Source organism: Netta rufina (genome assembly GCF_964035555.1).
Source record: "Netta rufina genome assembly, chromosome: 5".
NCBI lineage: Eukaryota > Metazoa > Chordata > Aves > Anseriformes > Anatidae > Netta > Netta rufina.
This window is the reverse complement of record NC_140128.1, coordinates 53278967-53296277: the sequence shown is the minus strand read 5'-3', so window position 1 is coordinate 53296277 and position 17311 is coordinate 53278967. Positions and strand designations below refer to the sequence as shown.

General features: G+C 36.8%; 1 protein-coding gene across 2 annotated transcripts in view; it reads left to right on the top strand.

The window, feature by feature from the left end:
* The window catches only part of BEGAIN (brain enriched guanylate kinase associated), a gene marked incomplete at both ends in the record, with an annotated part of 159127 nt that overhangs the window by 103899 nt on the left and 37917 nt on the right, over positions 1-17311 (top strand). For both annotated transcript variants that reach the window (XM_084288593.1, XM_084288592.1), the window contains one exon: positions 960-1026. In XM_084288593.1, coding sequence (XP_084144719.1) covers positions 960-1026 — 67 coding nt within the window. The remainder of the gene's footprint in view (positions 1-959; positions 1027-17311) is intronic.

The window sequence follows — 17311 nt, the reverse complement described above, 5'->3', positions numbered from 1 at the left end:
ACTTACCCCTTAAAATACCTTGACCTATTGACCTAACATTCTCAGTGCAAACATTTAGATGCATTCAGACAAACTTTTTACAGCTGAACTTCTAACATAGACTTTACATTTGTTATACACCCTGCTGAAGTGGTATGTACCAACAAAAACAAGGAGCTACCCTCTTTATCTTCTGTGGACAGAAAGGCACAGCTACTACTGAAATAGGAATGTTTTTCCCATAGACTATGCAGCTTGCTCACAACAGTAGTGAGGTTACAATCCAAGGAACCTAACGATGTACAGACTGAAACTTTTCTTTGGTGTATTGCTCTGGAATAAGCCGGGAAGCTTCATTTTGTGAGTCCTTTCAATCCTTCAGTGCTGATAAAAATAAATACACACCTTTTCCAGGCCACGCTATCTAAATTTATTTGCTGGATGAAACTAAGATGTGTTGCTGAGGTTCAAGGAGGTGCAATTCCTTGAACTTTTGTCAAAAGAGTATTCTCTTCTAAGTCACGTGGAATTGCCTCCATGTTGCTTTTACTGCAGTCATTAGGTTTCTGCTGCAATTCTCCATATTAAGAGAGCCTGGTAATTTTCTTTCTTTAGTGTCTAAGTAGAAAGTTCATGTCTCCTGCCTGACATGTTATTCCTGAGCCTAATGAAAAGCTATAATGCCTTTGTTCAAGTTATGAAGCTGTGATGCATGTCTGCACACAAATGCAGAACAGCAAACACATTTTCACTTCTTGATGGAACTTGCCACTAAGTCTAGTAAGCAAAAATGACAAAGTTTGCTTAGGAAGTAAGTGGTAATTATCTTTCAAAGGCAACCACTGACTGGCAACAGGAGTGATAAGAAAATAGATTTCAAGTAGTGTAAAGCCAAGGTTTTGTACTGATGTGAAAATTACAGGTGAAAAAACAACACAAAGAACAATACATGAAATTACATGATATCATTTTTGTTTTAGGATACAAAACAATTATCTAGCCTTACAAAGAATTAATCAGGATCTGGAAGATAAACTTTACAGAATGGTAAGTTATCATAAGTGAACTCTTCTTTTTTTTATTATTTTTTTAATATCAAATGTGTTTTTATGGTTTTTGAATCCTAGAACAAACATACATACTCCAAATGCATTATGCTTAAAAAAATGATATATGGTTTTATCAATATCATGTTCCAGAACCCAAACTGTGTAAGATGGTATGTCTCCATTAATTTAAATGGAGATTGCATTTGCTGATGATCTGGCTGAGTAAATTGTAGCTTTAAAATAATTCTCATTAATTTAGTTAATAACTTTGTGGGTTTTAAATATTTATGTTTTCATTAAGTAACAAATTTAAATAAGGTAATTCAACGTTTTCTCATGCTTCTTAGATACTTTCATTCGGATTTTATTAAGTGATTTAATATAGCTTGGATAGCCTGACTTTTATATGCTGTCATAACTATCAATCTCAGCATATTAATTTCCAATCTGCATGTATCTGCAACTACAATGTCAATGTCACTGTCACAAGCCAATTAGTAACCAAGCAAGGAAATCAGTGCACCATTTATTGTCTCCACATCTAGGGAAAATATTACAAGACACTTGTTCAAAATGGTTTGAAGATGTTAAAAAGAAATGTCAATGTCTTTAATGCTGTGGCTCATTACTAATGCTGCTGGGGCATCACTGTTAGGAGAAAAGTTAGAAATGTAAGGGTAATGTTTAAAGAGTAAAACAACAACTATTTTGATCTGAAAATGTTCAGGTCGTGCACACAGCCTGAGAAGCTTCCTCTCCTAGGTCAGTACAATCTGTCATTCCTGCTCTTCTTGCTGCCTAGCCCCAAAACTGGCATGTCCCAAGCCAGAACAGTGCACAGTCATGAACTTACAGGATATATGCCCAGGCAGAGTCCTGACATACTGCTCTAAAGATGCTATGTTAAGCCTACACTTTACATAGGTCTCATACGTAACATTTGCATGGGTGGGCTGCTTGAAGTGAGGGCAACAGATTATTGTGCTTTGAAAATAAATAGGGACCTTGGCAACATACTCGAGAGACATCACCCTTTACAAAGAAAGTGGAAAGAAATTTTTGAAAATGTCATTATTCTTATCTCAAGGGTGTTTAAATAGCTGGCAATGAATGAAGTACTGATGCTTTTGTAGCTGGCTAACAACAGGGCAAAGTTTCAGCTGGGTTAGAGCTGATTTTTTTTTTTTATGTACAAGCATAAAAAACATTTGATCTTATGTTGTGTGTTTTGTTTTGTTTTTGTTTTTTTTTTCTCCACTTTTCCTTTGTTACATTCCTTTTCCTTTTATCCATATCACTTCAGGAATTTATCTCCTTCTTTGGCCTAATATTTATTACATATATGCTAGAAAAGAGAAATAAAGTAACAGCATTCTGACTGGTAAAATAAATAACAAATTAAAAAATATATAGAGAGAGCGAAAGGACTCCAGGAAATCCATGCTTTTTTAACAGGCATTTCAGATCAAAGCAAAGAATTTTTAAACTGCTGTTTCAGCATCCACTTTAAACCCAGAGCAAAGATTTCTGAAAGAAGCAAGGCTGCTTCCACAGAGCACTGTACCTTTCCTTATCCCATTAGTATGACAATCATTGAAGGCAGCTTCAGAGCCTTGAAGAAGATTAACCAGGCTCTGTATACCACTTAAATTCAGACTGCTTTGCCTTCTGAAATACTGAAACTGAAGACACAAAATAAAACCAAGCAAAAAATCAGATGGAAATTCTTCTTAAAACAAAACAAAACAACAACAACAAAAAAGCAAGAAATAGTACCATATTGGAAAAAAAAAAAAAAAAAAAAAAAAAAAAGGAAAAAAAATTGTTTGATCTTCAGGTTATTTCAAAAACTGTCAATACTTCATAGCAAGTTGGACTAAATAACAGCTGGTCTGGCTAGTCAACAGCTTATGGTGGACTGTGCTCTTGGATACCTTTCTCTCCCTTTCCTATTTAAAAGGAGCAGCTGTGTTTATTTATTTATTTATTTATTTTTGGTCTAATTTATTCAGTATGACATTCTAAAATCAAGTCTTTGATTTCTCTACCTTTATGCAAATCCTAATACCTAAACCACATATTTATTTTCTCCCCATCTCCCCTTCCCCATCTCTCTGTGTATATGTATGTGTGTATATAGGCACACGTATACACTCAGATTCTTAAACAAGTTTTGATCATTTAATGTGTCACAAGTAACAAATAGGGAAAAGAAGATGTCCCCCTTGGCTCTCCCTGCCTGAGGGTGACCTGGGATGTTCCCAGGAGAACCTTTTCTCCCTGCCTTTACATAATTTTTAATTTAATTTACATTTAATTTACAATTTATAAATTTATAAATTTTAATTTACAATTAATCCATAATTCCCCTTTCCCAGAGACTGGCCCCAGCTCATCATAACTAATCTGGGACTCCACCCTGGCCTCCTTCTTCTAATGATTTTTGGATACCCTGAATGTTAAAGCTTTTTTTTTTTTTTTTTTTTTTTTTGCCTGTTATTGGGATAAGGGGTGTAAAAAATAATCATTAATTCATCAGCAGTCACAGAAAAGAAGCTGAAGTAGCAGTTATTTTTCTTCTAGGCTCTGCTTCCTTTTGAGTGCTAACCTATAAAATATTTAAAAATATTTGAAAGCACACTTCTGATCACAGCAAATGGTAACCAGTTGAAACCTCTGTCACATCAGGACTCTAAATAAAAATATAAACCTGAGTGTCTGTGTTGGCTAAGGACGGAAAAATGCAACCTTGAAATCAGTGGAGAGTTTGCTGTGTTAAATTGGACAAGACTAAATAGATGACACCATAGAGGCAAAAAAAATAAGACTCTGCTGTCACTACTCGTATAAACTTCTGTTGCTAACACAGGCACAGTCTGTAAGTGGAGAAGATTTGTTTGGTCCTGTAAGCACTGGTGAAGCTGGGGAATATGTGAACTTAAATAATTAAGCTTTGTAATTCCTTTTTTTTTTTTTCTTTTATGTTGTGGTAACAGACTAAGCAGAGTCCTTAAATTTTGTACTGTGATTCTATCACAGGACTATTGAATTAAAGAACTTTTTTTTTTCTTATCTAATTGCAGTTGTTACCAGTATTCTTTACTTTCCCTGATGCTGGTCTGAGTTTCCTGCAGATGTTCTGCCATAGTCAGCACTTACAAGTAGATTATACAAGCCCTCCCAAAGACACATTAAGAAATCTTTTATATACTCTCGATTAAACTGTATTCTGCACATGATCCTCACTTATTTTAAAAATATTCTGAATTTTTAAGGCTTTCTGTTGTAGCTAGATCTGTGTTTTACCTGTAAAGCTATAAACTACATTTTAATGGTGTTTACATTTGGGAAGAACTAATAGATACCTAATAATAGCTGCTTTATAAATATAAATGATAATGAAAATCGCACCCATTTCTCCTCCCCCGTTTGCATTTTGAATGTTCTTGAAAATCTGATTCCAGAAATCCAGCTGCAAATTGCTCATGAGACCTTATTCCCCAGAAAGACCTTAAAATACCTCTCCTGTAACTAGGAAGTTTGGCAGACTTCTACACTGTATAAGATTACTTCTTGTGCCAAGTCCTTCAAGAAGGCAAAACTTAAACCTCTGTTTTGTCTAAAAGTCATGTTATCTGTACAGACAGTACTGGAGATGGACAGGGAAGGGGAACAGGAGGAAGAAACTGTGCCCTCTGATGATCTGGGAACTAGCTGATAAGTCAACACACACACTTTGTAAACCCTTACTCCCATTACTTCTTGGTCTGCCAACCCATCTCCAGGAAGCCTGCCACCAAACCAACACCTTGATGTGTTGGTTCAAAGAACCTCATGTTCTTTGAAGTGTCATCGCCAGGTCAATTGGGTTTGGTTGCTGTTTTTAAGGAAATATATATATATATATTTTTTCTCTCAGCACCAGTTCAGGATCTCTTGACACTGTACACAATAGAGAGTGCTGACACCAGGGTCATGACTGGACTCCTATCCTCAGCAGCACAGGAGTTGTTGGGCACCAGCCCCACCAGTCCCAGCCAGCAGGGCTTCAGTTCCCTCTGTGCAAAACCAGCATCATCCTTCTGCACACCATGCATACTATATGTTACCATCTGTCAAAATTAAAACTGTTACACCACATCAATGCCTGATTTTTCATTCATGCTGAGGCAGGCTGGGGGGTGTAAATTGGAAAAATTTATTGTATAAACTAGCAGTAAAGAGGGATTTGCATTAAGGACTATCAGGTCTGAAATGCTACAATATCTGAGCACTATGCTGATTTCTATCCTGTTTCTTCCTCTGCCATTGAGTTAGAGGAGGACTAAAAGGTACAGCAAATACTTTATGTTATTAAGAGTTATTTATCCAGCTCTTGAATATCTAGGGCTTTCCACTCTGCTGGCCATATGTACCCAAGCATCTCCAGCTAAGGAAATTCAAAGATGAATTAAATATGAGCTGAGTAATTTTTAGCCATGCTCTGAAGCTTTGTGTCAGGGAATTGTCATTTTAAAGGAAGCAAAGTCCTGGATGTCCAGGCCAGGAAGGCAGGGAATATGAAATGGGGAGGAATTTGATGAACAACTCCAGTCAGGCATTAAAACCACCTGGCTACCAGGGTAAGCCCAGTGCCTTGGCTTGGAATTTAAACCTTTCACTAGACTGTGTCTGCGTTTCTCATGACAGCTATCAGTGACTACCTAAAATAGTTTAAACCATAGCTGAATGATGATAACTATGGAAAAAAAGTCTGCCTATTTCTGTGCAAACCTAAGAAAAGCAAAAGCCCGGCACATTTGGTTCCTGCAAGGGGATGACAACTTTGACAATGACTTTGAACACAGTGGTTTAAAGTACATCTTTTTTGGTTTAGTTCCTTTATGAAAAATAACTTGTGGATCTCCCTCCCCAACCCCCACTCCCCCAATATGTCCCATGAAAAAGAAGCAGAGATGGCCTAAATATACTTAAAAGGATTTGCATCCCAAAGACAAGAAAACTTTAGAGTCAGCTCAACCTGACAGGCTCATTTACTCACATTCAGTAAAGACAGCTGTGAATTTCAAGAGAAATTTATACTGGTTAGTTAGCTGAGGCAAAATCCAGAGAAGGTCTGTGCTTTGTGGACTAAAACAACTGCAAAACAACATTTCTAAGGAAGGAAGTGACCATATATGCTGCAGAAACTTGTCATTTATAAAAATAGTGGTTGAAAAACTGCATTTCTAAGAGGTCTTTAGTTTTCATCTTTTTAAGCTTACAGGCATTTTGTGTTAAATATCTTCTCCATCTCTCACATTAACTTTCCAGGTTTAAAAAAAAAAAAAAAAAAAAAAAGCCAGATAGGCTATTAGACCAGCCTTTTAAACCCCCACACGTTAACAACCACAGCAACTATAGCAACTACACAGACTCAAAGTAAGCAGATCTGTAAGTTTTTCAGCCTTGTATAAATTGGAGGAACAGCTGTGCCTCACACAAGCACAATCATGCACACAAGCTTTCAGGCATCCTCCATCCTTTCTCCAACTCTGTCTGAATGGAGATTCACTTCCTGTGAGGAGAACTGGCTTCTTCTTGGTTAATGTAGATAATAAGCACAGTATCATGAAAGACTGTTCTGGAAACTCTTTCCTTTTTCTAAAACCATAGAGTTATTCTGCTATGTCTTTCCTTCATAGTAGGATGTCTTCCACAAGCACTGGCAACCTAGGGGAGCTGTAAAGTGACAAAGGACACACCTCACCTCCAATATCTTCCTTGATGAATGATGACAGAGCTCCACAGCTCTTTACTTCTCAACATGTCTTACCTCTTGGCCCCCTATATGCATTTCTGATATCTGAACTGAAAAATATCTGAAAAATAGTATTTTTCTTCATCCCAATCTCCATAGTTTGGTCTCTGCCTGTCAGGACATCCCCAGAGCCATTCTATCTTATATTCTATATTCTATCTTGGCCAGATAGAATAATCCAAGAATCCAGGCCAAGAATAGAAAAGGCTGTTGTTTTCAAAGTAAGTGAAAATAATAAAAAATTAAAATTAAAATTGAAAAACTCTGGGACTTGGTATCTTTGACCTGTGCCTTTCTTATAAGTACTTAGCCCTTGTGATTATCTGTCAGTTCACCACTGGGAAAGGGAAAGTGAACAAGAGTAAGGCTGAAAAGGTATTGTGTAGCAGGCACCCCACACCTCAAAGTCTTTCATGAAAGCATCTATGAATGTGGAAGGCAAAGTGCAGGAGAGTGAAGGGTCTTGGCCAAGGTCATCAGCAAGGAAAACTGTTCATCAAGGAGCAAATTTCCAAATAACTCCCAAGTCTTCTCTACCCAATTCCAGTGTCTCCAAAAAGGATCAAAGCACATCTTAGGTTCTCTTCAACCTAATTTCTGATGCCAGCTACTTATATCCTGTTTACAATATAAATAGAAAATAGCAGAGACAGAGTTCATCAGGAGAGAGAGAGAGAGAGAGAGAGAGAGAGAGAGAGAAGCAGAGTGTTGGCCCATCTAGACCAGCTCCACCTAGAAAGTTTCTGTCATCTGTTTCTATAATCTATTTTATTTGAAAATAAAGAAAAGTACTTTTATGAAATAGTAGAGCAGATACAGAACTTAAGACCATGTCATTTATAATGTACAGGAGGGAATGCAGAATTAATTCAGATAAGGTAATGCTTTTGGGGAAAGAAAATGAAAAGAGGGAGGAGAGAGGAAGACTGATTTGTGTACTCTCTTGTTCTATTTGGATCCCTCATGGTCACTGAACTGTACTTTGAGGATATGGGATCATCAGCTGCATAAGATCTTGTATCACTTTTACCACACATGGCCTGTACCTCTAGCAGAGTCCTCTGCCCAAAAGAGATGTAAACTTTTTTTCCTTCAGAAACAACACATCACTTCTTTCAATCTACTGCCACTAATACAGCATCAGATGGTACTATTACATCTACTTTTTGAAAAAAAAAAAAAAAAATGCAAACAATCAACACCATCTCTTATCCCTCCAAACAGTATTTAGCATTTTGTTTTCTAGTAGGGCTATTCTGGCAAGACATGCCACTGATGTGAACTGTAGGAGACACACAGACAGACTATAAGCATATTTTGTCAGCTTTAGCTGAATTACTAGCAGAAAGAGCACAGAGTGGGAAGCTAACTATGCAGCTTAGAAAGGCTCTTGATAAGCTGATAGGTATATTTTTTTCAAGCATAATTGCAATACTGGGGAGGGTGGTGGGAATTAAAAACACACCTCTGGCTTCCAACAAGTAGGCCACGTTATCAGTGAGGTTAGACAGTGAGCTGATTGTGTTCAATTATAAACAGCTGACCGTGAGCACAGCTGATTCCCTAGAGAACTGATCCTAAGTCGTCAAGATCAAACAGATAAACAGAAAACAAACTTTTAGCCACAGATGATATCTAGTGCCTGGAGTAAAATCCTGACCAAATGAAAGAAATACAGTGGGAAGTCAGGGTTACAGGGTACAGATGTGCTGCTCTTAACTTCATCTGTGCAACCACTTGTGCAGAGACTTGTCTTATGCAGTAACTACAAAGCAACTGTTACTGAGCAGACAGCTAATTCTGCTTATGGGAGTAATCAGCAAGTACAGTGACACCCTGTTCATCCATATTTTATATTAAAGTGCATATATAGGCAAAACCCAGGCCAAGAATGATAGGACGCTTCCCCAGGATAGGGCCAGGCTTGTCTACATTCATTTAATTTAGATAAACCAAGTGTTGCTGTTTATGATTTTTCTGTTCAGATGTTCATTCCAAATGAGCTGGATAAGAGGTGAGAGGTGCCTTTACCGTGAGCTCATGTAGGACATGGGGAATTCACTGAACTGAAAGTCTCAGATATATTTCCAGATGGCATTGTCAGCTCTACCAGGAGGAGCAGATATAAGCAGTTCTTTTTACATGGTGTAGCTTGGTCTTATTTCAAAGAAGGAGCAAATCGATTCAGCTGTCAGTGATAAGTAGTATAAACTGGCATACCCTGCTCAGAATGGCTATATTCCTATTGACCTCAGTCAATGCATGCTTGCCCACAATAAGAAACTTTACAGACTAACACTAATACTTTTTGTAGTGGGAAGGCAAATAATCATCCTGCATATATTGGACAAATCATTTGCAATTAAAAGCATGGCTTTTCTTCAGAAACAGCACTTTGACAGCAGTTTTCTAACCACATTTCTTTCTGTGATACTTTATTAATTATACACTAGTGCCGGATTCCTTTTTTTTTTTTTCTTGTACTGCTACAGAATTACATTTCAAGACTGTGACATGGGGTAGTCAAGGAAACAAATCTTTATAAGACCTCTCCAAGTACAAGGTTGAATATAATATTAAGAGCAAATCATTCTTCCAGTGAAATGTCATAGAGCATGAGATCAAAATCCTCAAGCAAATCACTATAGCCCCACAGTGTTATCTTTAATAATATTATTCTGTTTGGAAATCAGGAAGAGAAATCAGACTCTGCCACAGGTCATTTTTTAATCAGCAGCCAGTGATGTTTATTAAAAAAAGATAAATTCTATAATTTAACTCTGCCGGACAAATTAGATCAGGCCAGTAATTTAAGCTCAAGGCATTACATCGTTTATCAGAGAAAAAGATGCTGCTTCATTCCATAGCTCTGTTTCACAGAATAAATATTTTAAAGTGTTAAGGACACAGGAGATACACTGGCAACACATATCCAGTTCCTCTTCTCTATCATAAAATAAATGTCAAACTTGAACATCCCGCTATGAATTTCATTCCACTATTTTTATTCTATCGAAAGGTCCAAAGCAATCAGGCAAAAAAAAAAAAAAAAAAAGTGTTAGAAAAGTGAACATCTGTATGCCTAAAAACTACCCTCCTACTCCTGCAACTTTTTAGTACAGGAGCAAAGTGGATCACAACAATTTCATCTGACAATCTTTCTTGACAAATTCCTTTCTTGCTGTGTCTTTCCCTTGGTATGTCTTCCTGAAAGATATCTCCAACTTAAAAAAAAAAAAAATTAAATCCCCCTCATTCAAGCCAGGTTTGTGTCTTGGAATCCCCTTGATCCTGAACTTGCATCCTGGAAACACATGACAATGTATACACAAGCAGGTGTATACTGGGTGTCCCAGTATACACAGAGAGTATATACTCTATACACATTGTGTCCCAGTAAAGTATCTCCTCATTCTTCTCTTCTGCGAACTCATAACTATATCTTGGCTTTTTCTGTGCGCCTTCTCTCAGATAACATTGTTCAATTCTGCATCATCAAATAAAACAGTAAGGAACAGATAAAAGCAAGTTAATATTCCTAAGCAATGGGACCCTCTCCTTTCTCCATAAAGGAGTTTGAGATGTTTGTCTGAAAGAGTTTTCTAGTCATGTGGTATGCAAATTTCACTATCTGCTGTATAAATCTGACGGATTTTCTTAAACCTGTTTCTTTCTTAACCGTATTTTTCAGCCTTGTTGCCGCTATACACTTATTAATTATAGCAAAAGATTCGTATGGAAAAATACATCCCTTTATTTTTGGAAGTCAGGAATATCAAAAACATTCACAATGTGACTATGTATTTTTTCAGTGGGCTTAAATTAACTAAATTCGTACTTTTGACTATTCTTCCCCAATGCTCCATAGTATAATCTGGCATGAGAAGGATTAGAAAAGACTTGATTTAATTATATGCTCTGTCTGAGCAAATACAATTCAATTAGGAAGATGTGATTATTAAATTCAAAATGCATTAGCATGCATCAATCAGCTGTATGAGCTTTAAATTAATAAATAGTTCTTTTACAGTTACCTAACTACTAGACAGAGAATCAGAATTAAAACCTCTAATAAAATGTGCCCGAGTCTCTCAACGCAGGGTTTAAAGTATAATTTACTGAATGGATTTTGTACACCAGCTGCAGTAAGATCAATGAAGTTTGTTCCAGCATTGGGTGATGTTTCCAATGTTGGGTTATGTCAGGGTAGTAACTGATTCTGTTTTGTCACAATATGCGGTCTTCTGTGTTTCAGGTCTAACTGAAGGGAGCACAGACATTGAGGTTTTTTTTTTTGTGTGTGTGTGTTATAATTACCTTATACTTAAAGGTTTTTTTCAAGACTTCTGTACTTTCCTGCTTAAACATTTTAGGATTTTTTCTCTCAAATTTCCTGTAAGGATAAGGAGAGATATCAAAAATATAGCGCATGCATAGACAAAGGATTTCAAATAAAATAAAATTTCAGTTTTTATAGAAGATGCCAGGAAAGCAAATTAAAGGCCATCAGAGATATCTAAGTTATCAAGCAAAGATAGATTAAATTCCTTCTAATAGGGATCACCCGTTCAATACCGAACTCAAGATACTAATGAGATGTGTCTAAATGAGGAATATGGTTTTGTCAGGTCTCCTAAAACAGTCTAATGAGGAAACAGAGAGAGTGCAAAATATGGCCATGTCAACCTGCTGCACTGAGGTTTCCCATCTGTAAAGCTCAAGTTACCTGTCTTCATGGGGCTGACTTGAGTATTAAGCTGAGGGAGCAAAACCATTCCCTGGAGTCACCCCAAAAGTGGCATTGCCTCTGCCCCTGGCTGGAGTCAGGAGGAGCTCACCCCATGAGTGGCATTTTTGCTAGACAGCAGAACAGATCCCAGTACACTCCTGTTTTGTTTTGTTTTCCAGCTACATATTTCTTCTTAGAAGACATGCACTGGGGAAGAAAATAGGAGAGATGCTAGCAGCCCTGCCATATACTCTCACCAAGGACAGTGGCTGTCTCTTCTTCCTTTTCCAGGACAACTACAGAATTATCTCCTTGTTAGACACCTCCCCAGCAGCTGCTCTGCTCCTCTGTGAATTATCATACTCTTATATTAATCTATCTACATCTCAGGGTTCCCAGTTAAAGTGATGCATAAGCTCAGTAAATATAACATCAAGGGAAGAAAATTCATTTGAACAAGACTCATCTTCCTCCATGGTGACTCACATAATTGGCTTTATCTGCTGCAATGAGATTTTGATAGACCCTCACTACATAGTCTTGCCCAGCTTTCCATTGCTCAACTTCCAGGAATTTGTCTTCTGGGTAAACAGCCAGAGCTGAAGAATAAAGAGTGACAACATATTCCATGAGGAAGGGGAATTATAGCCAGAAGCCCTTTTGGAAGAGAGTGCTGAAGGAGCATGGATCTGCCTGATTCTTCAAACATTTGATCTATATATACTCTTCTTTAAGCTAATTTAACATAATTATAGAGGCCCAGAGATCAGAATGAAAAAGTTTACTGGCAGTTTCCTCAAAAGGGGCTAATGCCTAACTAGCTTCATTTTCATCAACAGAAGAGTTCCCAGTGACTGCTGAAAGACAGGAGCCATCCATGTCATTCCTGGTCAGAGACCACTTCCTCTCCTATAAGTAGAACAGAATAAAAAGCAGGATGCCCAGGAAGAGAGTTGCTAAGAAAAGAGAAGAAGAGTTGCTAGAGAGTCCAAAGAGATTTGGACTCTGAGGAGTGCTGATCCATTTACTATGAGGAAGAGAAGCTGTCTGGTTTAGCTATCCTCTGCTATTAGGAAAGTACCGTATGTGGAAGTGGCCAATTATACCAGCCAGGCATCAACCTAAATAAAACATAAAAATAAATTTTAAAAAATCAAGGTGTCAAAGATAAAACTAATCAAGTCACCAAGGGGTATGAAAAGAGACTCTCTAGCTGCTCATACATCAGTGCTAGCAATATAGTGATAGCCTAGAAGAATTGGAAGTTTTCATGTAATATGTGTGTATTGTTGTCAGACAGTCTGACTGAAGTTCACAGAAAAGACTTTTGTGACTAAAATATTTAAATCAGCTTGTTTAGGATAGATCAAGTGGATTGCAGAACTTGGGAATGGCACTATGTATTGTGCCTAGCAACTCTAAATAGGTAGTCTTGAATATTTTTGAATTATTAATAGAAGGCAGAGGCAGATCACATGCTGGTCTGTGCACCTACAGACCACCACACTGCAACAGAGAAGGAGGTGAACAGCATCTCTATACATTGCTATTTGTAGCAAGAAAAAGAATGCTGTCATCGTTAGCTTTAACAATTTATGCTGATGATAGTTTACAGCCAGTACAGAGCTCTTTAGAACTGGTTACAAAAGTTTATAATGAAAATTTCCTAATTATGAAAATGCTGCACTAAAGAGATTCTCTCTTTACCTTTATTATGATAAATACAAAGAATGATCTTTGAATTGAAATGAATTTTAGCTTAAGGGTAAGAGATCATGAATGTATTAAATTTGATATTTGTACACAGAATAAAATACAATCCAATGATGTATGTATTCAATGCAAAAAAAAAAAAAAAAAAAAAAAAGTGAATCTCACAAAATTGATAATTATTTTGAGCCAAACCATCTGGGAGAAAAGATTTTAAATATTTACCAGTAACCATTCACATTGTTTTGCTAAAAACAGATCTCATGGTTAGGAATAAAATAAAAGAAAGTTGTGGTTAAAAACCACAATATAAGTTATAATGTAATATTTATAAGTTATTATTTATAAGTTATTCTAATATAATATAATAATGCATCTGAAGTTCATATAACTTGAAGAAATTTAAAGAATGGTTCTGTTATTTTATCTACCAAGCATGGCAGAGTGTGCATTGACTATAGTACTCTATTGAAGGAGAAGTCTATGATCTTTTTTGTATTCAGGTTAAGATGTTTTTCCATCATGAGATGACAAAATATTTTGTATTTTTTCAGTAACCAAGGACAATATTAAACACAGATACTGAAAATGGATGGTTTTAAATCAACAACATTTTACAAATGCAATATCAGGTTTGAAACTGCCATATCAAACAAGCATTTGAGGTTTAAAATGTATAACTAACAAATCTAAGGACCATGGAGAATTGCCAGAAGACTGGAAGAAAACTAATATGCCACTATATAAAAGAAATGAAATGGAACGAGCAGTCAACTAGAGGTCTTCAGATTTATTTTTTTTTCCCAAGAGCCGCATACTAGATTTTTTTTCCCCTTACTCTCAGTCGCTTACTAGATTTTCAACGAAGTTAATACGAGCATGACCGTGAGACAAAAGGTGTGCTTCGTGTCACCTACCTTTCTAAAATTAAGTATAAGAGCTCAGCTAGTCCTTAGGTTCCTCTAGTCAAATAAAAGAAAGAAACATCTCTACAGTGTCATCTTAAAACAGGTTTCTAAGCACCTGAGCATAAATGCTCTTTGGACACATCTTTTCCACTGACTGGGGACTAGAAAAGTAGCTTTATCCAGTGCCTTATTCCTAGATGGTGAGATGAGGTCAAGTTATGTGAGATGAATACTGCCTTCCTGTGTCTGTGATAATACTCTATCATTCAAACCTATGAATCCCTTCCTGTTCACCCTGGATATCTGTGTTGCTTCTTTTGTGCTCTAGAGGAGTAATACACTTAAGCTGATCCATTCTTAAGAAGAACAGAGACTGAAGACTTTGAAGATTTAAGTACAGCAGATAAATCCAATCCACAGTCCGATGTGTTAAAAAGTTGTGCCATGAAAATTGATTTTCTTGAAAACAACGTATTAAACTGGGAAAAATATCAGAACAACTATTAAAAACAAGTCAAGATTAATTACTTAAGCATGCAGAGCCAGTGTCAGTAATGATAATATTTTGACAGTATGTTAGGCCAAGAGGATATGGTCCTGAATAGCTGACTGTGTGAGTAGCATCCATAAGTATCACTCTATGTTTAGCAGGGCACAAAATCTCATATTTTACTCTTTTCTAGCTTTCCTGTTCCTTTCATTCCAACAGTGCTTTTTAAAACAAAACAGTTCCTTTACCAAGACTTGAGGGTTATAAAAGCTTTGATTTATTATAAAGGGGAGATCAGGTTTAACTTGAAGTGAACAAAGCCTTTGCACAACCTGAAGGGTGTCCCTGTAACTGTGGGTTTATAAAGAAAAATCTGATGAGCTCTAAGGGCTTATTTCAGTCTCGCCTAAGGTCTCAGCTGCTGGAGGAAGTCTCAGAGGAAGGTCATCTCTACAAAGCTTCTTTTACAGATTTTCTAAGCCTCTCTACCTACTCTCGTCTTTACTTGCAATCCTCCTTCCACCAAATACACTAATGCCCGCTCAACTTTGTTGAGGCACATTGGGGTTTGAAGAGAATTGCTGGAGCCCTATGCTGTGTGATGTGGTCGTAGTGTGTCCACACATCTTTTCACATCCTACTCAGCCTCTATCCCCTCCTTCTATATCAATAACAGATGCTAAAATATTTCTGCAGAGATTTTCAATGCTGCAGGATGGGATGTTCTTGCTCATGAAGTCAAAATTTGCTAACACAATTAGGAGAGACCAAGATTCCTGACCCTGTCTTCTAAATGACTGACTTTCTTAAGTGTTCTACTTCTGTCATTACATCATCAAGTGAGAATAAAGCAATTAGTCACCTGAAGAGAAAGAGTGATAAGTTCAGGTTTAATAGTGTTAATGTATTCTTCCTAGTATAAATGAAATAAATATTTTTAAGCATAACTTCATATCCATAGAATTCAATTGCAAAACTCTCTGAGACAGATGTAGGCACCAAAGTCAGCTCTTAACTGCAACTTGTTCTTTTTGAAAATAAATTAGTAATCAGATGAATACTTCCCTTTGATGAAATCCATGATCTTCTATTAAAAATCCAAAGCTCCACACCTCTCCTCAGAGAATATGAAATGCTTCTATTGGCACATAGCTGTTATAGGAAATAGAAGGTCAGAGGGCTCTTAGTGGATGTTTGTTTTGTTTTGACAACACAATTTGCTTTTAGTAACTCAAAAAATCCACAATCTCTTATAAACTTACACCACTTCCTATGGACTAACAATTGTATTTTCACATTCCCCCTAGTTCAGAAATGTATGCTGTATGTTTGTCCTGGTAATGCATAAGTAAGTGTCACCTGTGTAGAGGAAACCTGATGTTACAGCATGAGGTGCACAAGAAAAATGGCCTCAATACATGGGCAATTAAAGAACAGGATTGGCTTTTGTCCTAGCGAGTATGGCGTGGGTACAAAAGCAAAGAAATTCTGCTTACTGGGGGCAGGGGAGAGAGGAGGATATCACAGTCAGGGAAAAGTCTTGAGTCCAGAGAGGGGGACTGAACCCAAGAAGTCTTCAGGTGATTGACAGCCTTAATGGAAGCCATCCAACTAAGCCCTTATGGGAGCTTTAATGGGAGATAGCAGTTGGAAGATGATAGCTAGAAAGAAAAGAGAAATGTTTTTTCCATAAACACAGTTTGTCAGTTGGAGGTCTAGTCTCACATGGGAGGGGTGCGATAGATTAGGAAGTAAAAGGAAGTAACAGAAATCAACAGTAGAAATGAAGAAAGAGCAGAATGGTATTATAAACTGTTATCTTTATAGTGAAATGGAACCCTGGAGAATAAGCTGTTTTCATGGATTTTCTGCTACAACTCCTGAAATACAGTCAAGCACCTGCACCAAATAAAGGGTGCTGGGGGAATGGAAAATGCACTTTCTTGCTATCTTCTACTTTAATGTGTTTAATAACTGTGTAGTTGACTTCTGCACAGCTTGGCTGTGGCAGCCACAATTATTTAATACCATAACAGACAAGTTAATTGACAATTTTATAGAAAACATTAACGTTGAAAATATACAGATTAGCAAGTTTGGCAACTTTGATACAATCTGCATTAATCATTTGTATTGCTGTTGCACTCCAAATTTTCTGCCCTGAATCCCTGGGTGAAGTACAGAGCGTTAAAATTCAGCAGTACAAATATTTAAGTATGAACCAAGTTAAACAGAGAAAGGTCTTAAATCAGAACCTTTTCAGCAGGACATTATTGTACAGAAGGAGTTTTTGAACTCAAAGTAAAAGCTCTTAACCTAAGTGACTTTATATAAGCAATTAAGGATAACCAAAGGCCAACATTATTAGATATTAAGGCATAGGTTATTAGAGCACACACTGCATAAGAAATTTTAAATAGTATTAAATTGTGTGCCAAGAATTTTAGAGGAAGAAAGATTGTTTAGCAGGAAAAGTATCTGAAAAGACAGTAAAAACAAGAACTGGAAATGTGTCTTAGACATGGCACTTGAAAGAAATTTGAAGGCAAACTTTCATACATGATCCAGCTGGGGTTTCAGCAATTCAGTAAAGCTAAGCATATTAGCTGAAGATAATAATAAATCCCTGAAGATAAGACTGGGAAT